This window comes from Notothenia rossii, assembly GCF_949606895.1.
Source record: "Notothenia rossii genome assembly, chromosome: 3".
Classification (NCBI taxonomy): Eukaryota; Metazoa; Chordata; class Actinopteri; order Perciformes; family Nototheniidae; genus Notothenia; species Notothenia rossii.
In genome coordinates, this window is record NC_136901.1 from 70,198,655 (window position 1) to 70,226,405 (window position 27,751).

Here is a 27,751-nt window from a genome sequence, read left to right on the forward strand (position 1 = left end):
TTGCCTGCAAAATGTAATGGAGTAAAAGTGTAAGTAGCATAATGTGAACATACTCAAGTAAAGTTCCGTACCTTTAATTTTTACTTAAATACAGCACTTGAGTAAATGTACTTAGTTACAACTTAGTTACATTCTACCAAGGGGCGCAGGTGAGATTTTTAAAGGGGGGGGACGAAACTGAGAAAAATGATTTTCACAATATGTACTGACTATTTGTTTTACTATATGTTTTACAATCATAAGTAACATTAACCGTAAGCTCAAATATGAACTGTTTCAAGATAAAATACAATACAATGTAAGTATGTATATGGTTTAACAAATGAATTGGTATTTACCTTTAAGTGCAAGGAAGACAATTTATTAAGGTGTTTGAGGAAATAACAATTTAGAGGAATAACAATTAATAATAAGTAAAAGTTGTCTATATATTACATATGCATATTACAACGATCATGTGAACAAATAACAAAAATATCTATATATATATATTTTTTAATGTGGGGGACGGATCAGTGTCCCTATGAAATTGGTTGGGACGTATCCCCCCCACGCCCACTATCTGCGCCCCTGTTACCACTGATGGGTTCAATTTACATGCGATGCGTAGCAATCTAGCAATTTGACTCACATAAATGTGTCTTTAGTACCCGGATACTGTCACCTGCTGGCTGACAGCGCGACAGGCAAATAAATAAATCCTGACAGTTGGTCAAGCTGATACCTTCCATTAAACTTTAAAGTAGAGTTTAGAGGGGAAAACATGTTACCTGTTAGGTCAATATATGTGCCCCACTTTGGCTCACAGCTGGGCTCCAGTCAAAAAGATGAAACACAACCGGACCAGACCCCGGGCCGGACTGAGCTCCCCTCTCGGATCAAGCGCGGGAACAAGAGGGACAACGTCATTGATGAAAAAACTCGACTATTTTTAAAAGTTAAATTGCAAAGAGTCAATAACAGCACTTTGTCCAACACGAGGCCAGAGAAGAACAAAAAGAAACAATGGATGAAAGAGGACGCCACAAATAAAACCCAGAGCACCGTTATCGGAGGAGGTAATGTTGCTCCCAATGTTAGCTTAAACATGGTTAGCTCAAGTTAGCAAGGTTAGCCGTAACGCTAGCTAGCTAGTTAGCAGCATCTGTGTTGTTTGTGAACCAGGAAGCATAATATAGTGTCAAGTTCTAAGAATCTGAGAGGTTATCAGTGGTGAAATGCAACTAAGTACATTTACTCAAGTCATATTCAATCCGTGTATCTACCGTCCAATTGTTAGATTTGGTAGATACACTGATTATATTCGGTGGTATGAGTACTTTAATTTCAATTTTTTACTTTGTACTTCTACTCCACTAACATTAGAGGAACATTTTTTACTTTTGCTTCACTACATGTATGTAGGTCATTTTTGTTACTTTAATGATAAAACACATGAACAAGACTTAAATAAGACTTTAGTTACACCTGGATTATTTTCACATTTTACCCAGCAGTGAATACAGTCAACTAAAATGAGTTCCTCCTTTACCAGCTTTGATAACACTCTGTCTAGTATGCATCAATAACTCTGTCTAGTATGCATCAATAATTATAATATAGTATGCATCAATAGTTATTATAAAAAACATGTAATATATATTATTCTGAAATCTGCATAGTGAGTACTTTTACTTATGGTACTTTAGGTATATGTAGATGCCAATACTGTTGTACATTGACTTTAGTACAATTCAATTCAGGACTTTTAATTATTACGGGGTATTCCTACATTTTGGTATTTCTACTTTTACAAGATCGGAGTACTTATGGTAATCCAGCGTTTCTCAAAGTGTGGGGCACGCCCCACTGGTGGGGCGCAGAGATGTGATAGGTGGGTCGCGAAATACAAAATATATATATATATATATATATTTTTTAATTATTATTATTATTTTTTTTTTTTCCCACTGGTGGAATATCAAAACAACGGCCCGCCCGGGGTGCAAAACGCATCAATGACAGCGACCCTCTACCACACAAAGCAACACCTGTAAATAACCCAATTTGTGTAATTTGGCATGCTTTTATTTTGAAGGCGAGTTAAGGCTGTTGACAGTTGTTGTTGCTATGGAAACAAGAAAAGTTTCACAGCGGGCGGAACTTGTCATAAAGTCCGCGATAATAAAGCCCACCCATTTAGAGGGAAGATATGATTGGTCAATTGTACTGTCATTTGACATTACTCTCGTTCAGTTACTATAGCTGGGCCCTCTGTGAATTCATAGCTGGACGTCCAACAGCTCCTGTCTTCACCTCGCAGAGACGAGCTTCTTTCATTTAACCCTTCACATTCAAACAGAAACTGAATAGGCAGATTCAAAGGATTTATTTCTTTGGAAATGTTATTTTAAATACAATTTAATCAAGTTATTTTTGGTAAAACTAATGAAAAATATTACTAAAAACATATTTAAAAAATATATATAAAGAAAAATATAATTTGTTTTAATGTTTTTAAACATTATTTTGTAGAATATCTTAGGCCCTCAGAGACAGGCTCTGGTAAAAATCTCTCATACACACATGTGAAACGCTCTCACAGACACACACAACAGCGTTGCAGTCGGGAAGAAAAGCAATGTGGAGCGAGAGCGAAAGAGCAAGAGAGAGAGAGCAAACCTTTATCTATTTAATAAAGTTGTAAAAAATAAAGTAAGAAATCATTCCAATGTGTACTATAGGACATTAAAAAGTTTAAAAGGGGAGGGATTAGTAAAATATGCATAAATAAAAAGAAAGAATCCTAACTAGGTAACATAAGATAAGAATAAACAAGTTTAAATGATTTGTTGTGATCATATTCTAAAGATGTATGGATTATTGAAAAGTATACAGCTCCCTTTCATCTGAGTGTTGAGAGCTGTGTCCATAAATTCATGTTTGGCTCAAAGTAGGGCTGCTCGATTATGGCAAAAATCATAATCTCGATTATTAGGGTCAATAATTGATATCACGATTATTAAAAACGATTAACCATTTACTTTGAAAACATCAATTTATTGAAGAAAATAATTTGAAAAGTATGTTTTTAACAGTTGATTACCCTGAACTTTAAGTATAATTCGACTGAAAAACCTATTTAAAAAAAATAAAATAGTTTTATTTCGATTATGTTGTTTTCATAACCGTTGCAAGCCAAAATCGTAATTGCGATTAAAATACGATGAATTGAGCAGCCCTAGCTCAAAGTGCACCAGATTGATGCATTTAACTTCAACATTAAAAAAAAATCTTCTTGGGGGTGCATGCCCCCGGACCCCCCTAGAGGATGTGACGTCCACCACCAAATAAAGCAGGTTAAAATAATTCAATTGCATACATTTTCTTTTAGTAAACATTGAAAAACGGGTCCCACAGACCCAAACAGCAGACAAAGGTTAAAGGTGGCATATAATAATGTTCAAATGTGCTAAATATATACACTGCAAAAAAACAAAAAAAAGAGGAGTAAAAGTAGCTCACGACTTGTTTTATTTTTTGAAAGTATAACTCATCCTAAAAAAGGTTGGAGACCCCTGTTATAGAACTATACATTTGACAATTTTAAGTTTGGCCTACCATTTTATTGGAGCGATGAAGAACAGGTGGGGCTTGAAAAGGCCCACCTGTTCAAAGTGGGGAATGACAGAAAAAGTTTGAGAACCACTGTTGTAATCTATGGGCATTGTACCTGCACATTTTATTTATTTTTTACTGCTGGCTACATTTGTTGGCCACTGAATCAGCAAGGTAAGACAAACTGAGAGGAGAGGCAACACTTTGGTTAGACTATTATATATAATGTTTACACAAAGGCTGTGACCTGTAGTGTTGGGGGTCAGAATTGTAAGATGTCACACACTGAAAAAGGCTGAGGACCATTGCAGTTCAGTACAGTCTCCTAAATCCGCAACAAACTACTTTGCAAAGAATAATATATTATAACATTTGGTTTAAATGTTGTACTGCTGGTGCTGCACAGGCCCTGCTTCAATTGTTTTCATCAGTTATTGTGTGAAGCCTGAGAGTTAATTCTGTTTGAAAGCAGGGCTGTTATTTTTATTATCACTAAAACCTTTTCAGATGTCCTTCTAAAGGTCAAAGTCATCAAACTGGATGACTGTGGTTTAAATTATCTCAAGCAAAGGCGTGTAGCTAGAAAAAAATAATCAAACACAGACCCGCTTCGTCTAAATTGTCAAAGCTAAGCCTAAATAAGCTAAGAGATGGTTTATTGTGGGTAGTAAGCAGAAGCCTCATTTTAACATTTACTTTGTTTTTCAGGCGCTGGAACTAATTCTGACTCGATGGTTAGAGATGTTTTCTTCTTCTCCCAAAGACCCACCAGCAGAGAATTAAACGAGAAGGAAAAGGTAGGCTCTTTAAAAACTATACATAATGTGCATAGGAGAAGACATTCAAGAAAAAAAAAGAAATATACTAAAAACCTTTTAAGGTAAAATGGTGTTGAACTCATATTGAATTGTAGATAATAAGTGTATTGGTGACGAACCTCGAAAGGTTAGGAGGTGTGTCCTACTCATAAAGATAAACATGAGCATTATTACGGGCCCTTACCGTTTATTTTGAGCTTTGCTGTATATTGAATCTACTTGGAGTCAAACATTAATCTTGTGTGCCGCAATCAATTCATTTTGAATCACCAGACGTAAACTATCTAGAGGCTAATCATTGTCTTCGATAACCAGCACACACACGTGTGATATTTGTTTGTGCAAAGATATTCGTAAAGATAACACAAGATGTTGATTCAGTTTTGAATTTCAATACTGGTACTTTAATACTAGCCAATACAAGTCAAAGTGAGTTTGATTACATCCATAGTCCTTTTTCATAGAAGACATTTCAGAGTAGGAAGTCCACAGGTATGAATAGGAAAAACAATAATGGCTGCCTGGCATGACTTAGTGAGACTATTGAGTGATTGTTAAATGTAAGCAGTAAACTCCTGTGCTTTTCTTCTTCTTCTTTTCTATTATGACATAAGTCAAACAATTTGCGTTGAAAAGTCTTGGTAACAAGTCAGCTGATCAGAAACTCCTCATCCACCATACAGTAGAGACACACATTTACATTGTATCCTCAGTATCTGTAAGAGCCATTTAGGCACATTGTGTTATGGTAATTAATGATGGTTTGGTGAGCCAATTGAACATGAATTATACTGTTTTTGTAATGTTGTATTTTGCTTATGGACAGCTCTAGTTTTATGTTTTGTTATTATTTATAGAAAGCAGAATTTAGTAGCGTGCTCAGGTATAAATGACGCTGCCAGCGTGACACAGCAGGAAGTCTAGAGAGGAAGTTGGAACAGGTTTTTGACCGCACACATCCGTGCGACTGTTGGATTTGTTTGTTTAAATACCGTGCAAAAGTTGCAAGTCGGCAGTGGGCCGCCAGCTGATCCATTGAACCTCCTAATAAAGCACTTGAATGGAACGAGCAAGATATTTGGAGTTCTTCAACATACGCGAGTTAATACTCAAATTCGCCTCCTAGACTAAGTGGCCTTTGAACATTACTTTTTGCATAATTGGCCAAAACAGTATCCGTGAACCAAAGTACCAACATCTTTTTTACCCACACCTTCTTTTCCCTGGAATGCATCACCCTGTCCTGAATAGGCCAAGCTTGCCGTTCTCAGGACCATCTCCAAGATGCTGGAGGAGAACCAGTTGATCAGACAGAGACTGGCCTCTGTCTGACAGGCCAACTGAGGCTGCACGTCCCACAACCAGAGCAGGTCACTTTCCCTATTTGATCTAAAACACATTCACTTTCGTATTCTTCCACATCAAAGTTCTTACCAATGGAAACGTTTAGTTCCTTTAGCATGGAATGTTGAAAACCAATGTTACAACAATATATATTTGTGTTTTCCAGAACATAAAGTAATCTGCATAAGAATGTATTGCCAAAGAGAACAATCTTCTTACAAACTGTTCATATAACATTGTTGTTTTGTTTTATTAAGAGACCATATTTACATCTGTGTGCATACATTTGTATTCAAATGAGTCTGGTATTTTACAGTTCCACAATGTAAGTGTGTCCGGACAGTATAGTATCTCATATTTTTGGTTATACCAAGTTCTAAATCAACATTTAAATGCAGCAAGTCTTTATTTTTCTTGCACGTCTATTCTGTTCTGTTTAAACCTGGTATTGCTGCACTGTGGTAAATACAAATTAGGCTACACTACTACAATTATCATTATAAATCTGTAGAATAAGATTCCTTTTTGGGCTGCGTAATAACTCCAGAGGGTTGCTATATCCCAAAGTCTACATTTATTGAGAAAGATAGGTGTTTTAATTTCCAAAAAACCCATCATGTTTGTACATGAAATAATCATTTTGTGAGGTTTTGCATTTCAAAATTAACATTAACCACGGTCAAACATTCTTTGGCCTAAATTACATTTATAAACAATAAAATAAATAGTCTTTATATACATTTTTTTGTTTTACAATGATTTTGTCAAACAGTGGCAGGTGTAGAACATTTTTTACCAGCCATTGAATCTTTTTATCTGCTAACGGTACTAGACACTATTAATATAGAATATATATCATATGGCCCTAATTTTCATTTAGTAATTGCTTTTTTCAAAGTAATATTTCTTTATTTAACTACATCTACCATGGTGGCAGGTGACCTAAATGTAACTGTGCAGGTGCTTATTTCATTTCCTATGTACACATCAACAGTATACTAACACTACAAATGTTTCTTCAATATGTCTTAAAGTTGTGATGCATGATTATTTATGGTATTGAGTCCACCAACCCATAGCACAGCATGGTGCAGGAATGATATTATCTCTTTTGTTTAGATAAAAGTATTTTAATTATCCACCAGAGGGCACCACCTCCTATAATATCAAAGTCTGGTAGTTCAGGTGTGGACTTGCCCCTTTTTTAAGATCCACTCAGACTTGTCACTAGTCAATTTCGTAGTTACATTAGGAAACTAACACATGTCTGAACTAGTGGGTGGTGGCAAAAAAACAAACAACCTTTCTTACATATTTTATTTAAAGAAGTGGCATGTGTTTTTGTTATACAAGTAAAGAAATATGTTCCTAAGATAATTTTACTGTAGACTGTTGTAAAAGCTGACTTCATTTGGCTGCATGTCTAGTTACAAAAGCTGCTTCATTAACTTAGTAACTGTTATACAGGCAACTCTTTTATTTTGGATTTCAATAAAGTCAACTGGCTTTCTGAGATGAGCGTGTTTTCTTTACTCCTTTTATCAGAATTTAGATAACAACATCATATTGCAGCATATGGCTGTGGTTATTTTAACAGCCAACTAATTGCTGTTAAACCATGGGCCATTTGTTTTAAAATGTTCTGCAGTTTCTCAATGTTTAGATTGATAAGCCTCATTTCCTCTGTGCTTAGAGACCAGTTGTTTGGCCCTTTTCTGCCCTGAACACAACATGGCAGCCTTATCAGAACTCTCACACACCATTGAAGTCTTTAGGGAAGGGCCCATGGTTATAACAGCTGCGAATATTTTCAATGTTGCTTTTCAATGTTTATGGGTTTATTATATAATTCCTTGAATCCCTTAATTCTTGATTATATAGATAATAGCACAATTACTGCATCAAAGACATTGCTTTGTAGCTTGACTCCTTTGGTCCCTGATGTGAATATTCCAGATGACCCATTACCAGGCACCTCAGCATAGGATCCCTACAACAAAACAACTTTGATTCAACCTGAGATGTATCACTTAAAACTTATTTTAATATTAATATTAAAGTTCCAGCAGCAAAACCTGCACAGCTGGTTTAAAGACCACTGTATTATCAACCCCCTTAATAAACACAACTAAGTTACTTTGAAATACTGAGTGCTCAAAACAGGCTCGATTCATGAGATTGAAGATGCTTTAACTCAAATCCTGTAGACCACATGCTGTTGTGCTCTTCAGGAAATGGAGTTGGCTGTGGTTTTGAATCAGTAAACAGGCAGTTTATGGGACTGTTTCTACAGCATTGAGGATAAATTGCTGTAGGAGTAGTGATTAGCGGTTAAACAGGCCTTTTAATCAGAGCTGTGACTGGCAGACTGTGGCAGCTGGACCGCCAGACCACATGTGTAGCATGTTGACCGGCAGTGTGTTGCATTGTCCACATGGACAGAGGCCCCGGGAGGTTCTGTAGTTTGAACAAAAGGTTGTATTATACAAGATCTGCTTAGAAACTAATGTGGTGGACAGGAGACCTATAAAAGACACCGGGAAGGACCATTGCAAAAAGAAAGCAATGAGCATGTTGTTGCGTGTTAAGTATTGTGACTTAATGTATGTATAAAGTCATCTTCTGTTTTTGCAACTCTAGACTGCAAAGCCTGATTCCCAGCCGCTTTTGAGGTTGTAGTGCGTGTTGGGTTTATTCAAATGCTGGCATCCTAGATAGTAGTGTGGTGGAGCTTCTGCTTCTGAGAAGTCTGGGTGATTGATTCTGTTTTAACACCTACTGCACCACATCCTGACTGTAAAAGCTCTATCTGAGAAACAGGAGCTGGTAACAGGAGCTGGTAATGTTCAGGTTGTTAAATTTAGCAGGAAAACAAGTGCTGTCAAAGAGTTTAATCGGCCTTAATTGAGTCAACAGGCATTATCCCCTTTCAAGCCAAGAGCAAACTGCTGTGAAGTGTTTGAGTAAATAATGAGAGTCTTTTAGTTCTGCTCATATCTGCAGAGTAACAGAAGACGCATGGACCGATCAGGATGTCCTCAACACTTGTGAATGTTACATGTGTATTTTTGCCAATAATTTACATGTATCTTTGCTATAAATGTAAAGAAACATATTTTGAATAACTGTTGAGATGAAACACACAAAAGTGTTTCAAGCGGAACTATAGAAGGTATCACGAGTTGGAGGCGGAGGGACAAAATCTTAGCCAGTATTTTACAATCAACATTTAGGAGAGAAATTGGTCTGTAGCTGCCACAGAGAGTAGGATCTTTATCCTTCTTCAATAGTAGAGAGATGGATGCCATGGACAGGGTTTGAGGTAATCTGCCTTCTTTAAGGGAATCATTATACATCCTTGCTAGAATTGGTGCCAAAAGAGACGAATATGCTTTGTAGAATTCGACTGTGAAGCCGTCCGGACCAGGGGATTTCCCATTTTGCATAGATTTGTAGTGCGTGTTGGGTTTATTCAAATGCTGGCATCCTAGATAGTAGTGTGGTGGAGCTTCTGCTTCTGAGAAGTCTGGGTGATTGATTCTGTTTTAACACCTACTGCACCACATCCTGACTGTAAAAGCTCTATCTGAGAAACAGGAGCTGGTAACAGGAGCTGGTAATGTTCAGGTTGTTAAATTTAGCAGGAAAACAAGTGCTGTCAAAGAGTTTAATCGGCCTTAATTGAGTCAACAGGCATTATCCCCTTTCAAGCCAAGAGCAAACTGCTGTGAAGTGTTTGAGTAAATAATGAGAGTCTTTTAGTTCTGCTCATATCTGCAGAGTAACAGAAGACGCATGGACCGATCAGGATGTCCTCAACACTTGTGAATGTTACATGTGTATTTTTGCCAATAATTTACATGTATCTTTGCTATAAATGTAAAGAAACATATTTTGAATAACTGTTGAGATGAAACACACAAAAGTGTTTGAAGGGGGGGGGGGGGGGGGTTAGAGAAAGATTATGAAGTGGCTGTCAAATGTAATGCAAGAGGAAGTAATTTGTTTCCTTTTGCTTTTTGTGTGTGTGTGTGTGTGTGTGTGTGTTTGCGTGCGTGTGCGTGCGTGTGCGTGAAAACACACACAAAATAATACGGTACAAATACAGTATTTATTTTAATACCGTATTTTTATGTAGGCTATTTTTAAAGTGTGCTGTTTATTTTCAAGGAATTGATTGACATATAATATTTTTTTTGGCTTTATGAATGTTTAGAGCGGATCATTTGGTTGTATCTGTACTTGATTGTTTATTCATAAGATGCGCTGTTTTAATGGTTGTGTTTATTTGGGGATCACCTTGGTCTCTCTGCAGCAGGTTCCTGGGCTCTTTGAGTTTGACAGAGAGACCATCCTTTTCCTTGTTGAGATCCAGGACTCAGAGTCCCTCTTAAGGATCTGCTGCTCCATGGCTGGTCCACCTTGATATGGTATTCTATCCTCTGGGTCTGGACTTTTGACATATTGTCTTGGTCTGAGACTTATCTGCAAATGACTTTGGGTATAAGAGACTGTGAACCTTTTTCTGGGCTAAATCGCACTTGACTGAACACTTGTGTAAAGTTGGTTTAACTAAAAGTTGTCCACTTGTTACCTTATAGGCCGGCTTATTCCTAAAACCCATGTTGCTTTGTCATCACCAATGGAACATTCTGAAAAAATAATGTTTTCATCCATTGTTTAAATCAGCGATAAATATCAAATACGATTAATAAGAATGAATGATTTTTTTCATTCAGCACCCAAGTTACAAGGTTCTTTTGGTCATTAAAAACCTGGAAAAGTCATGGAAATTCAAAATGCTAATTTCAGGCCCTGGAAAAGTTATGGAAAACAATATTTTCCCCAAAGTTTTGGAAAAGTCATGGAAATGTAACTAAAGTTGCATAAAATATAATTTATATTTGATCTAATCGCCGAAATAGTAATACCATAATGATTAGAGGTGACCGATACCGAAAATAGGAAAACAGTTGGCCGAAAACCAAATGCCGAAAGGCCGAAAATGATTAATAGAAATATATATATATATATATATATATATATATAATGTATACATTATTTACCAATGTTGTTGAGCTACCTGATTATGGAAAAAGACATGATTATGGCAAAACTTAACTTAAATAATAATCACTATTATGGGTCCATAAAACATTTATTCAGCACTTTTGAATGCATTACAGTACATTAATTCCAAGTCAAGTGCATTTTCTTTTCTCTGTAGGATAACTACAACAAAGTGCATTCAGAACAAAGCCAAGGTGCTTTAAAACTGCATAAACATCTAGGCCAGTAGGCCTGCAGCAAAATAGTGTAAATAAAGACTGTAACAGCCAGGCCTTCAACAACAACAAATGCACCTATAAGTTTGGTAACCTAACGTGTTGTTGTGGTGACGTAATCAAAACGCGGTGACAAGCACGGCGCGCGACCATGCTCGCGGCTGGCTCACAGCCAACATGTCTTCCGCTTGGAGATATTTAAAAATATCAGAGAGAGAGGCGCGGATTGCGATTTGTAAAACATATTCAGCTGACATTTCTCGAGGGGGTGTAACTGCAAAGACTTTCACCACTTCGGGATTACTCCACCACTTGAAATCAAAACACCCGGACAAATATGCGGAGTATAATCAACGTAACCCTGTTCTCTGACATTCGGTGATATTTTTTCGGTGCTAAAACCGAAAGGGCCTTTTTCTTTTTTTTCTTTTTTTTTTTTCAAAATCTTTTTATTGGCTTTTTGACAGACATCACAGTTGCAATACATTAGGTACACACGTAGAGAAGATGGTCTGTAGGAAGACTAAATAGTTACCCCACCCCCCCACCCTCAACCCTATGGGCTATGATCACATTATAAACAAGACATCAATCAAAAAGTTACAAAACACCAACATAAAAAAAATAATAATAAAAAAAATAAAAGGGGATAAAAATGACATGAAATACGAAGACCAATAACTGAAAATTACATAAAAATACAGATGCTTCTTCATGTTTTTAGTCAGTAAAAATAAATACCAGGGAAATAATGGTACTGCAAGTTACATGAGGAAACAGAGAAGACAAACAAAGCAATGGTCGAGATATTAGGGAGATAAGGAAAGGGGGAAGTGAAGGTCTCTTCCCCCCCCCCCCCCCACCGGGTTCATTCACAACTCATCAGCATCAGGGTTGATTGTCAGGTCATTGATTAGCAGTAGTAAGGGAGTCCAGGTCTTATGAAAGAGTGTCAGGGATCCTTGAAGTGAAAATCGTATCTTTTCGAGATTAATACACTGTAATAGTTCCTGTATCCACCTGTCATGTGTGGGCGGGGAAACGTGCTTCCACTTCAGAAGAATGGAACGCCTGGCCAGCAGGGTTGTGAAGGCGATGACCCGCTGGGTCGTGGTGGGAATGTTCTGTGTTGGGGGGATGCCGAACAAGGCAGTTAGAGGGTTAAGGGGTATGGGTGTGTTAAGGACCTGTTCAAGGGTTTTGAAAATACTAGACCAGAATGCATTCAGGCTGGGGCATGACCAAAACATATGCGTGTGATTGGCTGGAGATTGCTTGCATCTGTTACAGGCATCGCTTCTAAGAGGAAATATTTTGGCTAGTTTAGCATTGGTAAAGTGAGCCCTGTGGAGCACCTTACACTGCATTAGACCGTGCCTAGCACAGATAGATGAGGTTTGCACCAAACGAAGAATGTCCCTCCACTTACTGTCAGATATGTCTACACCCAACTCACCCTCCCAGGACTCTTTTACAGATGTAGTAGAGGCTTGGTCAAAGGAGGCAAGTTTTCCATAAATAGTAGATACCAGCCTTTTTTGGTCACAATCAAGGGTGAGAAACTGGTCAATTCCTGACTCAGGGGGGCGGTTGGGAAAATGGGGAAATTGCTTTTGAGCAAAATGTCTAATTTGGAAGAAGCGGAAAAGATGACTATTTGGCAGGTGATATTTGGCTGACAAGGATGCAAAGTCAGAGAAAACCCCATCCTTGTAAAGATTACTGATTGTGACAAGCCCGTTACCAGCCCACATACGGAAGGTGGGGTCCGAGCAGGATGGGGAGAATGAGTGATTATTTAGTATTGGAGCTAGGATTGAGGCTCTGTGTAAGCCATGTTGCCTTCTGAATTGAAGCCAAATCTTAATAGTACTGGTAACAATTGGGTTGACTGAGATTTTGTGCGTCATTACGGGAAGTTGGGAGCAAATCACAGAGTGTAAGGAGCTAGAGGAGGAGGAGATCTCCATGTGAACCCATGGTGGGCTGGAGTTAGGAGTCTTGGGGCCAATCCAGTAAAGGAGTCGGTTAATATTAGAGGCCCAGTAGTAGTGACGGAAGTTCGGGAGTGCCAAGCCACCCTCCGACTTGGGGAGCTGAAGAATTGATTTTTTAAGTCGGGCGGGTTTATCATCCCAAATGAACGCATTTAGTTGACTGTCAAGACTGGTGAAAAAAGATTTATTGATGTAAATTGGGATATGCTGGAAGAGATATAAGAATTTCGGCAGAATTACCATTTTAATAAGATTGACACGGCCAACAAGGGATAAGGGAAGGGAAGACCACCTAGATAGATCCGATTTGCATTTAGCTAAGAGTGGTTGAACATTTTTGGGAAACAGATCTTTAAAGGAGCTGGTGATGGACACCCCCAAGTATCTGAAGCCATCTGATGCAATATTAAAGGGAAAAGCGGTTGGGGGGAGTGTCTTCGCCAGTTGGTTTACAAAAAATAGTTCGCTCTTTTGGAGATTTAATTTGTAGCCTGATAAACGACCAAACTGCTCAAGGATTGACAATATAGGAGGGAGAGAGGACACAGGATTGGAGACGTATAGGAGAAGGTCATCCGCGTAAAGGGAAAGTTTGTGAACTATACCATGACGAGTGATGCCCTCAAACCCATTATGGCCTCTGAGCCATATAGCTAGAGGCTCGATGGCTAAATTAAACAATAGGGGAGAAAGCGGGCAGCCCTGGCGTGTCCCACGTTGGAGAGGGAAAGCAGACGATTGAATGCCATTTGTGTTTACCGATGCAGAAGGTGAGGCATATAAAAGCTTAATCCAAGAAATAAATTTTGAGTCAAAGCCAAATTTTTCTAAAATGAAGAACAAGTAGCTCCACTCCACCCTATCAAAAGCTTTTTCCGCATCGAGTGAAACTATGACTTCGGGGACATTGGACGGGGGCGAGAAAATAACATTAAGTAGCCTCCTGGTGTTGAAGAAAGAGTGTCTCCCTATCATAAAGCCTGTTTGGTCAAGCGGAACTATAGAAGGTATCACGAGTTGGAGGCGGAGGGACAAAATCTTAGCCAGTATTTTACAATCAACATTTAGGAGAGAAATTGGTCTGTAGCTGCCACAGAGAGTAGGATCTTTATTCTTCTTCAATAGTAGAGAGATGGATGCCATGGACAGGGTTTGAGGTAATCTGCCTTCTTTAAGGGAATCATTATACATCCTTGCTAGAATTGGTGCCAAAAGAGACGAATATGCTTTGTAGAATTCGACTGTGAAGCCGTCCGGACCAGGGGATTTCCCATTTTGCATAGATTTGATGGCTTCCTGTATCTCTAAAGTGGAAATGGGTTCCCCCATTCCGCCTGCGTTAACTACGTCAATTTGGGGTAAAAATTAAGGAGTCAAGAGGATTTGGGTTTATTGTGCCAATTGTGGGGCATTCAGAAGTGTACAAATTATTATAAAATTCAAAGAAAGACTTGTTTATTTCAATCGGGTCAGAGACTAAATTGCCTTCGGGCGACTTTACTTTGGGGATTAATCTGGAAGCGTTAACTGCCCGAGCCTGTTGAGCCAGAAGCCTCCCAGCCTTGTCCCCCTGTTCAAAAAAGCGCTGCTTAGTTTGCCTCAGTTGTCTCTCCACTACGCTCGTCATTAAAAGGTCATGTTCCAAATGTAATAATATGCGTTCTTTATATAAGGTTGGTGAGGGGGAGAAGGAATACGTTTCATCAATTCGGAGAAGTTCTTCCAAAATTGCCGACAGCCGAACCCTTTCATCCTTTCTTAGTTTGGAAACATACGATATAACCTGCCCACGAACATAGGCTTTGAGAGCCTCCCACACTGTTCCACAACTTACGTCAGCAGTGTCATTAATTTCGATATATAAACGAATCTGAGAGTTAACAAAGTCCTTAAACTTGTCATCTGACAGCAGGTGGGAACTGAACCTCCACAACTTAGCGGGAGTAACACTAAGAGGGAAGTGGATGTCAATTGATACAGGGGCGTGATCTGAGGTGGCTATAGGATGGTATTGACACGCGCTGGCAAGGTGTAGCAAGCTGTCATCAAGCAGAAAAAAATCTATTCGCGAGAATGTGTGGTGGACGTGTGAGAAAAAAGAGAAAGCTTTACTTTGAGGGTTTTTAAATCTCCAAGGGTCTGAGATTCCTAATTGTGCTGCATAATTTGAGACTACATTGGCGGATTTTGAGAGAGTGCCAAGTTTAAGGGATGACCTGTCGAGATGCACATCTTGAATCAAGTTAAAATCTCCACCCACGATTATGCGGTGATTGTCTGCGTTCGGGATTTTAGCAAAAAGGTTCATAAAGAATTGGTCATCATCCCAGTTGGGTGCGTAAACAGAAACCAAAATTACAGGCATGCCCTGCAAGACACCTGAAACTATGACGTAGCGGCCATTATTGTCGAGAATAGTATTTGTTGGTACGAACATCACACTCTTGTGAATAATAATGGCAGCACCTCTGGCTTTACTAGAAAATCTTGAGTGGAAGTAATGGCCCATCCACGCCCGCTTGATGCGAAGGGTGTCAGACGTTTTAAGGTGTGTTTCTTGTAAAAATATAATGTCCCCTTTAAGATGTTTCAATCGAGTCAAGACCTTACCAATTTTAATAGCTTTGTTCATTCCTCTGGTGTTCCAGGAGATCAGGCGCACACTTCTGCCAGCAGTCGTCATACTGTTAGTCATATGGGGAGTCTAATGAAGGTGGTCTGAAAACGTTGTGCTTCCCGAGGACTGAGGGGAGAGGAGTGGTGGGGGGGAAGAAGAAGACCGGGGAAGGGGAAAAAACAGTACAAAAAAAACAAGCGAAGGCAAAAATAGACAAACCATAAACAAAACACAACCCATAAACCCAAATGTGACCATACCCGGAGCATCGCAAATACAAACCCTGACTGAGCGCTATAGCTCAAAGCTCAACAGCAGAACTTATCTTCCGGGGTCCCGTTCCCTATACTAAAAGCGGGAAGCCCATTGTAACACGGAAAAGTATCAAGTGAACAAACAAAAAAACAAAAAACTCAAGTGTATATATATATATGCATAAAATAGCAATTATACTAACATCCATAGATAGGTAAACAGCCTACCAATATAAGCATAGCAGGGGGCAATAAGGCACTGACATAGATCTCAAGTAACATACATAAATAAAATAAGGCCCAGAGATCAAGTAAAACAAAATAGAATTGCACTTTAAGGGTTAAAACCCATAGAAGGAATCAGTTCAAACAGCATTCAGAACAGTCCAAGTACCTGGGTCCCATGTAGTGTAAACAGTAGCAGGTACATTCATGTTCATTGCAATATCAGCACTAGGCTCAAACTATCAGTGCAAATACCAGAGCGGCCAAAGTGCATGTACAAAAAGTGTCCATGAAAGCAGAATACAAAAAAAGTAATAATAGTCTCTTACTAAACGTCCCATCAGACGCGTGAGACTGATTCAGCGTCAGGACGAATGGATGCTATGTAGCATTTAGCCTCTGCCACCGAGGAGAATCTCTTCTTACCTCCCTCCTTCGATACGATGGAAAGCCTCGCAGGGAACAGCAGGGCTGGCTTGAGCCCTAGGTTGTAAAGCTCCGCCATCACCTCTCGGTATTTGTAGCGCTGTTCCATCACTTCGGGTGCGTAGTCCTCGTAGATGGCGAGGGGCGTACCTTGGTATTGTAGCTTGCCTCTCCTGGCCCGGGCCTCACGGATAATATTCTCCTTCTGCTGGTACCTGTGGACGCGGATGATGACCGGCCGTGGCCTCTGTCCCGGCTTGGGCTTGTCGGTGAGTGAGCGGTGGGCCCTGTCGCACTCCGGCGGCGAATCAAAGACGCCCTCACCAAGGACCTCCATCAGCAGCTTCGGGAAGAATGTCGAGGGATGAGGGCCCTCAATGGATTCTGGCAAACCGACAATTCTTATATTGTTGCGCCGGCTGCGGGACTCGAGATCAGTGACCTTGGCCACCAGTTTAGCATTGCTGTCCGTTAGCGTAGCACAAGTAGCCTCCAGGGCTAACATGCGTTCGTCCTGCAAGTTAGCATTGGACTCGAGTGAAGCAATTGTCTGCCCGTGGTCTGACACAGTCGCTTGGATTCGGTCTAGTTTGGCTTCAAGAGTTGAGATGGCAGACTTAAAGTCGGCAGAGAGAGCTCTACGGTGGTCTTCAAGGAGGCTAGCCATGTCCGCCATGTTGAGATCGTTGCTAGCTAGCTCGGGGCTATCGGTCCCGGCGGTTTTTTCTTTTTTGTTGCTTTTCGCCAATTTGGACGGCATACTATGGTGGCGTTGTGAGCGGAATAATATTAATGTTCACTTGAATGTAAGTTAAAGAAAAGTTATGGGCTTCAGAAAAGTTACAGCACAAAAGTTTGCGGGAGCAGAACTACGCACGTCTCTACTCCGTCATGCCCAACCGGAAGTCCGAAAGGGCCTTTTTAACCATTTTCGGCCGATAATTTTCAGTGGCTGAATATTCGGTGCATCCCTAATAATGACAATAAATACTGTATCGTATAGTAATGAAACATAAAAGGTTTTAACTGTCGAGGTATTTTGCTGGTGAGAGATTTTAGTTGCTTTAGCATGTAGAAGCTAGTAAGCCAACTATTTGATTTGTTTTAGATAGGCACAGCATTTTTCATAACTGACCTTATTTTCCTGTTCCATGTTAAAATAAACAATTTTCAGTGGTACCGCTGAGAGTACTTTTTTTGGTCATGGAAAATTAGGTAAAGGTCATTGAGAAGTCATGGAAAAGTCATTGAAAATCATTGGTGAAAAAGTGTATGAACCCTGAAGTTAGCATTGTACTGATTCTCTTGACAAACTTTCTGTCTCCATGTTTTGCAAACTTATTCCTTGTATGGCTAATAATGTTCATTAATGTACAGTTGGTTTGCATTCCAGCAATACAGCACATAAACCATGAGAACCTATAGCTAAATATATTTGATGCTCCTAGGCTCCTTCAGCTTCATAAAGGGACGCAAATAGCTTTCAACTGATTGCAATGTATTCCCACCTGCGGCGGGATTTGACGCTCATGGAAGCACGGCATTCGTTCGTGTCGGCTGCCCTTAAAGGCAATGTGAGCGTCCATTCCCATTGGATAACGGAAAATTGTCCACCCAGAAGTAAGTATTCCCCTTACTGTCGATTGATTTTACAGTGATATCTGCACTACTCATCGACTAAAAAAACCCAGATTATCCTTGTTAATTAAACAACATTGATTGGTTTAAATTGTGTGCAATGCTTTTGTATTTTTCCCCTTCGATTCGGAGAAACAAATATTTTTTCGGAGTAAAGGATGGCAGAAGACACTACACTACCCAGAATCCCCAGCTATCGTTTAGGACTACACCTTGTGCTCTGTTTGACAAACCCCGTTTTTTTTCACCATTCATTCCAATGGCTGGCGTCTATGGGCCTTTCTCACTTCGGTTAAATGGATTCCTTGCCTCCCTCACTTGCGTCGTTTCCCTGTGACTAGTCCCTCCCACCAGGGAAGCATGGAGGGACGCAAGGAAACCACGAGAAGCAGGGAAATTAGTTTTAAGAGCAATGGAACGTCTTTTCCTCCGGAGCGTCACGTGAAGCGACGTCCATTTGTGATGCACGATACACAGTAAGGGGGGCGGGGCGAGTGTCTGAGGATTTCATCGGAGGATGGTCTGGTGGTTCCTCGATTATAGCTCCTCCATTATCGCTCCTCGCTCCTCGGTCCTAAGGCCATTGGGAGGCTACTCAAGATGGCGCAGACAAATCAACTTCCGGTGAGACCGAGACCGAGGAGCGAGGAAATTAAAAATAAGAGAAGTGAGAAAGGCCCTATGTCACGTGATCTTCAAATTTCTCCCTGCAGAAAAAAAAAACATGGCCGAACTTCGTTTTATTCTCGGTGGAAAATGCCTATTTTAAAGTTAGTTTGGCCATTAAAATGCGTTTTGATGTCATTTGATGCGAGAAATATGAGTTGTTATTTCCGACTATGTGTGCAGTGGATGTACATGATCTTTAGTTTGCTAGTTATTACGAAGATTACTTCAGGAAATTGCGTCCATAGAACGTTTTCATTGTTACCAAGGTGGTTGCTAGGGACGCTGCTATCGATATTATTTCTGTTATGTTGTGTAACTGTTTAATGGTGTTATCTTTATTGCTACCCCCTTCCCCGTTAATGTATTGGTCCAAAGCGCAAACGTATTAGTTTAACAAAATCTACATCTAAAGATACGTTATTTTCCCCTGTGCAATTCCAGTCTCACATCACATCGTCATTAACAAATAGACCGAAAACATTAAAAAAAAAAAAATAATACTTTATTCCGAGTGTGCTTGCTTTTCTCTTTGAAAGTCATCACATAACGGCATTGTAATACACAGTTCGGCTGACTTAAATATTACATATCTGCCGTAGTTCTCTATTTATAACGCCCTGATGAGAAGACTTCTAGACAAACATGAGGAACTGCCACCAACACTGAAAACGTGACGTGGATCATAAATATATCAGCAATTAAACAACATCTTACATTTCTTTTCACACAATACGTCTCTTCGCAGGATCAACACTAATTCGGCTGACTTTTATATTTGATCCAATTGGTAGATATAGGCTGTATTTACACCATAAAGGTGCACAGCTGATAGAAAGGGACACCTGGTGGTTAAAGCATGTTATTGAATTTCATTATTTTTATTATTAGATATTAATAGGATCCCTATAAAGTATATTCATTACTCGTTATTCTCTACTAATAGTTCATTAAAGACTGTATATAATGACTATTTTGCACATCCCTTTCAAGATTTCAAGATTTTCTAAGGTTTATTGACATATTATATTCACAAACTGGGTAGTTATGCAATGAATGAAAAACTTGGGTCGCAGGTTCCTCAATAGTGCATTACAAGACATCTATCAATATTTGTGCATACCTCCAGCAATGTTAACTATGTTGATGCACTTATTTTAACTGATATTATACATAATGATTATACTCTTATAGGATGTATATAGATATTTCATCTCCGGCCTTGTCAGGTATTGAACAATCAATAAATAAAGAACACAGAATCATTAAATATAAAACACAGAATTTGTGTGATTAGACTAAATAATTTACAAATAAACACCACTGCATATTTACAACTGTTACACATGCTGATCTAACACAAATGTTTCCAACTTGGGATCAATAAAGTATATCTTATCTTAAGATGATCAATGGCTACTGCCATATTTGCAAAAGTGCATGTTTTAGGCTTATCAATTAATGTAATGTAATGTAATGTAATGTTATCAGTTAACAACAGGAGGGGTCACAAACATAAGACCAGCTGTTAAATAAAGCTCTTCTGACCTTAGCTGGCATGTGGGTATATATATTAATGCTGCCCATTATGGGCACAAGCAATTTCCACCAATTTATTAATTATATGTTTTAAATTTGAGTGTTTCCTATCCCCTAAACCTCCAGGGATGTACACAGTATACTGGCAACTTGGGAAATACGAAAACGTCTTTTAAAACTACAACTCCCAGTAGAGACGTGCCATAGATAGAGAACATGTTGCGAAACACAATATCAATAGCAGCGTCCCTAGCAACAAGTAACAAGTAGTTAATAATAATAAAAGACATTAAGAAAAAGGCATTTTAAACAGTCATTAAAAAGCAACACAATCTACCTGCATTGCATTACTCTAAACGTGTAATAACGTGCTTTAACCAGTAGGTGGTTTGGGTTAAAAAGCTGTCAAATTTACAGTGTTAACAAAATAAAATATACTGCTGTTTCTGGTTTAGTTTACGACGGATATATTTAGTTATTGTTTTGATATTTGTAACACAAAAGCGATGGAAAAACCCCACAGCAACACAGAAAAGATGGTCTCTTAACATGACCCAGCGGTCTAGTAGTTAATAAAAAACAATAATATCAAAACAAAATATTACTACTAACTTTATTGTGAAATTCAAACTGAACGGTAAAAGAATAGTTTCCGGTCTATTCTGAGCCCGATCTCTGTAGATAAATAAAAATAAAGAACTACGACAGATGTGTAATATATTTAATGCAGCCGAACCATTTATTACAATGCATTCATGTGATGACTTTCAAAGAGTAAAGCAAGCACTGCTGAATAAAGTATGATTTTATCTTTTACGAAACGTTTTTTTTCATATGGAATGCATTTGGAGGTCAACCAATCACAGAGCTTGAGAACTAATCACGGGGTTTGTCAAACAGAGCACATGGCGTAGTCCTAAACGATGGGGATTCTGGGTAGTGTAGTGTCTTCTGCCATCCTTTACTCCGAAAAAATATTTGTTTCTCCGAATCGAAGGGGAAAAATACAAAAGCATTGCGCACAATTTAAACCAATCAATGTTGTGTAATTAACAAGGATAATCGGGAGTTTTTTAGTCGATGAGTAGTGCAGATATGACTGTAAAATCAATCGACAGTAAGGGGAATACTTACTTCCGGGTGTACAATTCTCCGTTACCCAATGGGAATGGACGCTCACATTGCCTTTAAGGGCACCCGACACAAACTAATGCCGTTCTCTGTGCTTTTCACTGTTGAAATGCTTTGCAAAGTGGCGAGGTACTGTTCTGTATGTAGAACAACAGTGCAGTTTTAAGAAAGTAAACTGTAACCACCGTACTTCTGTAAGTAAACAGTTCTGGGAGTGGTGGGAGTCCGCTTTATAACACAGGCCTCATCTGGCCAAAGTGCACCCCGAATGACCTCCTCTCTAGATTTAAGAATACATCTTAAAAGCTCATTTTACTTATAGCTGTAATCCTTAGTCACCTATACTTAAAACGAAATTTTTCTATTTTTATGGGTTGTTTATTTTCACTGTCTCCAGATGAAGTATGGTGTCAGTCTTGATTGGCCCGTGATGGCTGCAATAAGAAAGTGTGTGGGCTGCATACTATGTGTGGCGGGCGCTCTCTGGACATGAAGCATGTCCTCGAAACAACGCTGTGGCAAAAACAGACCCAATCCTCACTAAAATAGTGTTGAGTATTATTTCAATATAAGACGCTAATTGTTTGTATTCAGAACAGGAATCAACATTTATAATTATCTAAATGAACTTTTCTGCTGATTTAGAATCTTATGTGTCTGTAGGTCCTCGTAAAATGCACTTGTGTTGATACAAAATAAATATTTCCGGTTGCAAACTGTACACTTTTGAGCCATGTGCTTATGTGTAATGCAGGTGCGGCGAGGCAGAAGAGAGAGCAGTAGTAATTGGTGTTAGGGACAATCAATTTGAGCAGAGGACGTTCGCTCTCTGGTCTGATGCTGCTCGGCCACATACAGAGACTCTGGCTTCAGATTGCCCAAGAAAAAAGACTGCAAAGACAGATTACACTGGTGAAAGATTAAAGGGGGCATTTTATGCTCTGCTCAATCACCCTCAAATGATAGAAAAGTCTACTTCTGTTTAGCTGCAAAAATGTGTTGGACTAGCAATTTCAATGATGATCTATCTCTTAATTTACTCTATGAAACTGGGGTCGAATTAAAAATATATTCAATATATTCCATTTTTGTTTCTGTTTTTTCCCTTATCCTACAATATATTTGTCAAATGCAATGTTGCAGTATTTCAGAATAAGGAGTCAAAGCTGCGTTGTTAATTACTGATTTATAAAACAAGACGATTATCAAATGGAAAGGTTTTCTTATAGGAAGGACACTTAAAGGACAGGTAAGCCCCTAATTGATTTGCATGTGTTTACAGTGGAGGGAGCTCCTGCTGTGTGTGCACTTTGCTTCATATGGAGACTAATGTTGAGGCTCTGGGCAGCCGAGCCCCTGATGCCGCTGTAATCCTGTTGATTACAGATTACAGACGGCACACAGATCACAGAGCTCTGGACAGCACACTGCAGTCACTGCACAGGTGGCCTTTACATGTGTGGGCTTCTAGGATAGACCTGCATGGTAGACAAGGAGACAGACATGAAAGTAAAAATAGAAACTCGGAGCAGAGGACATGCAAAAAGCACATTAATTTTGCATCAGCAGCTGTGCAAGTCTTTCCCTGGCTGAATGAACACTGAATCTCAGAATCTCAGTGGTTAGAGGAGAGGCTGCACTTCTCATGATGTTTCCTAATACTCCGGAGCCCTACAGGTACGAGCTTCAAACGGGCATGAGACGCCTCTGTCTCCTCCAATAGAGCAGAGACTGGGACTAATCGCAGCGGGCGCCACACACCTCAGGAAGGTAGCAATTTTCCATCATTACCGTTAAATCCTGCTTAAAAGAACCGGATTCCACAGACCTAATTACAAGGTGTTAATAACAACAATGTAATGACAGTCATTTTAAAGCCTGCCCAAAACCATAATCCATCTCCAAACTGGCTCTCACATTTAAGTGTGTGTTTTCTCTTCAGTGAGATTTGACTTTTTAAAGCTCCATGATTCTTATTGATTACCATCGCAATTGTTTTGTCAGGTCCAACGAGTTCGGGCTTGAATGAGCTCTGTCAGCTTTTGTTAAGTGGAAATGTAGCTCTTCAGATGTCACACTGACGCAACGAGAGAAAGCAGGCCATCACCAGCTGCATAGAGAGGACATTGGATTGATTTACTTATATTAGTACGCTTTCTACAACAAAATTCAAGGCCTCCATCTCGTCCCTTGCATTTGAAATTCAGGACATCCATCAGGACTCATTTCCTGTGTACTTTCGAAGCGAGCTAAGCATATTCAGTGTGGAGAGTGAATTGAATACAGTCTCTTACTGTCGGTAATTATGATTAAGACAATCATCTCCCTGCATAATTACTGATGTGCAGCTAACCGGCTGTGTAGTTGGGGGTGTGGCCCCCGCAGTGATCCCGTCCAATCAAAAGCCTTCCCCAAATCCTGAACATGACTGAAATTCCCGAGAACCTCCCAAAGTTTTTTTCCCCGGCACAACTTTGTCAACTTACTCCTTCACAGTTTTTTTGTCTTCGTGTGGAGCCCGCATGTTTGCACTACGTGACAGAAAGTTATGTGTTGGCTGGATTGGAATTAGTTATCGACCCCGGCCCTGAAGAGGAAAGCATGCCTTCCCCTGGAGACCGGAGGGACCGGTACGCTACAGACGAGGAGAAGAATAAGCGCGCGGAGCAGGTGTCGCGCCTGCCCTTCAGCGTGGACGCGCTCATGTCGAGGCCGCTGCATGCGACCGACAGGAAACCTCGAAATCACTCGCACAGGCCGGAGGAGTTTCCTCAACATTTAGTAGGCCTATCTATGAAATCAGAACCATCGGGAAGAGGGGACTGTGTGTCCTGGATACCTAGCCCCATTAAGATGTCAACACCACAGCGTAAGTGATGCAGGGTGAGGTCTGGAAAGATGTATTAATAGGCGTTTACTGGTTATAATGCCTTCTAATAATATAATAATAATCGTTAATATATATTTGGTGCCTTAAATCATCCAAGGTAGGATTCAATTTTCTGTCATGTTTTAGATAATAAAAGTTAACAAGTGATAGATTTAAGGTGAGATATATTTCCCATAGTTGTAATACATATAAGAAAACAATTCAAATGTTCAGAGGTTTTTTCACACGGAAAATCACATATGAAAGGCAGAACCGTAAACAATTATAGGTTAATTCCTAAATTTTTAAATATGTTTCCTCTCATTTGTGGTTTGTATGTTAAAAGCTGCTCATGGGGATTACAAAAAAATCTGATTCGTTTTTTTATTCTTTTAGACTATTTTAAAGTGACATTCAATAAAAAATAAAAAAGCATCAAACATATTTTTGAGGCCATGTTTTGCAATTCTCTTGATAATTCAGATGCATCAACATGTTTGTCGAATCATTTCCTGTTAAATACATATATACAAATAATAATGTCAGCCCTTATTTAGTACTTTAGATATTTAACTATTGGAAAGGTGCTCTGCAAAATGTCAGCCTCACATCTTCCCCATGTCCTTTAGGGCAGCTCGGTCCAGCAGTTTGCTCCTTGAGGAAGCACAAAACCAACCGTAAGCCTCGCACTCCCTTCACCACTGCGCAGCTCCTGGCCCTGGAGAGAAGGTTTCGTCAGAAGCAGTACCTCTCCATCGCAGAACGGGCCGAGTTCTCCTCCTCGCTCTCACTGTCCGAGACCCAGGTCAAGATCTGGTTCCAAAACCGACGAGCTAAAGCTAAAAGGCTTCAGGAGGCCGACGTGGAGAAACTCAAAATAGCGGCTGGCATTGGGCCCAAAGCGTCATTCCCCCCAGGCTTCCCTTCCTTAGGTTTTCCCCTCAGTGTTCACCTGCAGGCTGGACCAGCAGCTCTCTACGGACTGGGCTGCTCATACGGCCGCGGCCCCATTCTCCCTGCTGCACATCTGTACGCCTCGCAGCTCGGCCACAGCCTGCACCACCGCTCCTGAGAAGAAGCAGCATTATAGACACTGGTGATGTACATGGGTGGGGAGAACATTAGGAAAAGAGTGTCTGCTGAACTCATGCACCTTATAAAAGCCCTGATTAAGGACCTGAAGTGGAGCTGAAGCTTTATGACTATCTGGTCTTGTAAATGCCCTCTTACAAAGATAAGCATCTGGAGGATCCTCCTTTGCTGATTCAGCAGGGGTCACTGCTATGAAAGGAATATTGATCAGGCCATGTGTCTCATTATTGACGAATACCAGATTGAATTTATAGTAGCTATCTCGATTTGTTTTCCCTGTTCTTCTTGCATTTCCAGCTTAAAGGAAAATACATATTTTCTTTATTGGCCTTGAATATGCAGGGATATTGTATTTTATACTTATATTAGAATGAAAAGAGGCTTTACTTGGCGAATTTTGGTTTTGTGAAGTGCACTCTTACACATGCTAAAGCATTTTTCAATGCATTTTTCATATTTATTTATGATAGCCCTTAGAGTCGTTTATATCATGATGCATATCTAAATGCTAAAACAATATATATTTTATGTGTTTGACATTACATTAAACAGTTGATTGACCCTGTTGTGTTCTCTTGTTGATCTCCTCTATTGCTCAAGCCTTGGATGCACGTGTCTAATGACAAAAACATTTTTGTGTGTTTTGAGCTCTACAGTTGATTCTGGTGGCCACTCTGCTTCTGACCTTTTCATTTATACTTCACATCTAGTACCATACTCTTTAATTTTTGCAAGCTATGTTTCTTCCACACATTATGCCAGAGGGACAAAACCAGAACATTTGCAGTCCCAGTCCCAGAGTATAGGGGGGTGATATTTTAAGCCTTTCCGTCCTCGCAGTGCTGTCAGCTCTAGATTGATTTTTCTGTTAATATTTTTGTGTTATGGTTCACCTTAGGTAGAGCAGCTATACGAACATCAACCATCATTTCCCATTTAATTAATGTTACTGTTTACACCTTCCCCTTTCCTTCTGTGAAATGTGTGTTCTGTGAAAACGATCAATATAGCCAGCTTTGTTCAATCCTGGATACAAATAATTGTTCTGCTCATAGCTGTGCAGATTGGCCGTTTTATACTGCTTATGCTTTTTTAGTTTAGAGACTGTTGAGTCAGTACTAATTTCTATAATTAAAAAAACATTTGTTTTTTGCGTAATGTGAGCTGATTTATCGCCGATACTAAAACAGTAAATCATTCTGGCATAACAGTGTAGCAAACGCAGTCTTAAACAATTGACCCTCTGTTGTTTTTTTAACCAAATTTGAACAAAAATACCTTTGTTTTGTCGATAGAACAACAGTTATTATTGCATCTTATCAATGTGTTCACTGGCTGTTTGAGTCAAAGTGCTTTGCTTTCCTTTTTAAACTTGTTAAAGCTATGTTGAGTTTCTGTTTACATCCTTCAAGGTACCATTGAAGTATACGCGACCTGATGATGAAAGCACGGTATACTGAAAAAGTGAAAAGGATCCACTGTATGTTTTGTGGAGACGGATCTTCATCTGGGTGGCCCTAATGGGGAGGTGTTGCACTCTAACGAATATTTATCCAGCCAAAGTCCTCCAAAGATGTGAAATTACGTCTGCAAAAAATTACGTTTTCTTTGAAATAGCACGTCTCACATGGTCTTAATTACAAACGTGTGTTTTCAGTTTGCGCTTGGACACCCTGGAGCCTACGTGTTTTGTTATATGTGAGCTGTATTTTGTATTTTTAAAAAGACTTTGTAACACAGTATTACGCCAAGCTGTCCCTTTGCAGTCCCTGGTTTAATTGTCCTTGTCCATGTTTATGGCTCTGTGAAAGGATATGTGTAGACTCAGTGATAACAGCACAGGGATTTATCCGTCTCTTTTTCTCTCTCACTTTGTAAGCGAACGCTTATTACCATTAGCACATATTTCACAGTCCATTTGCTCCCCCATTCTGAATTGAAAGTCAGCATTAAGCTGTTAGTGAGGTCTTTAATGACTTTGATTGCCCCATAACCCCAGCCTGCTGTTTCAGATGTTTGCCAAGTGAAACCCTGGGAAAGAAAGTAGAGGAAATCCAATTCCTTGCAAAATATACAAGTAAATTGATGAAGAATGGCAATATGTTTATGGAAATATCCTTAGGAGTTATTCATTATACTGACTGACCTCCGTTGAGAATAGATAATGCAACATTTGTAGAGGAAGAGACTTAATATAATACTCACACGATTATATGAGAATTAAAACCGTTTTTGGTCACTGCAATACTTCCT

At 39.5% G+C, this 27,751-nt stretch overlaps 1 protein-coding gene across 1 annotated transcript; it reads left to right on the forward strand.

Moving 5' to 3' along the window:
• Positions 1–636: 636 nt before the first annotated feature.
• On the forward strand, positions 637–27,441 carry LOC307032367 (homeobox protein MSX-2-like). The gene is made up of 5 exons (XM_079670274.1): positions 637–1,058; positions 4,306–4,394; positions 5,667–5,785; positions 21,935–24,406; positions 25,036–27,441. The coding sequence occupies exons 4-5, from the start codon at positions 23,962–23,964 to the stop codon at positions 25,476–25,478; spliced, it is 888 nt and encodes a 295-aa protein (XP_079526400.1). The 5' UTR covers positions 637–1,058; positions 4,306–4,394; positions 5,667–5,785; positions 21,935–23,961; the 3' UTR covers positions 25,479–27,441.
• The last annotated feature ends 310 nt before the right edge of the window (positions 27,442–27,751 follow it).

Coding starts and splice junctions, on each gene's coding strand:
- LOC307032367 (XM_079670274.1), top strand. CDS start 23,962: ATGACTGAAATTCCCGAGAACCTCCCAAAGTTTTTTTCCCCGGCACAA. Junction 24,407..25,035: donor TAAGATGTCAACACCACAGC/GTAAGTGATGCA, acceptor CATGTCCTTTAG/GGCAGCTCGGTCCAGCAGTT.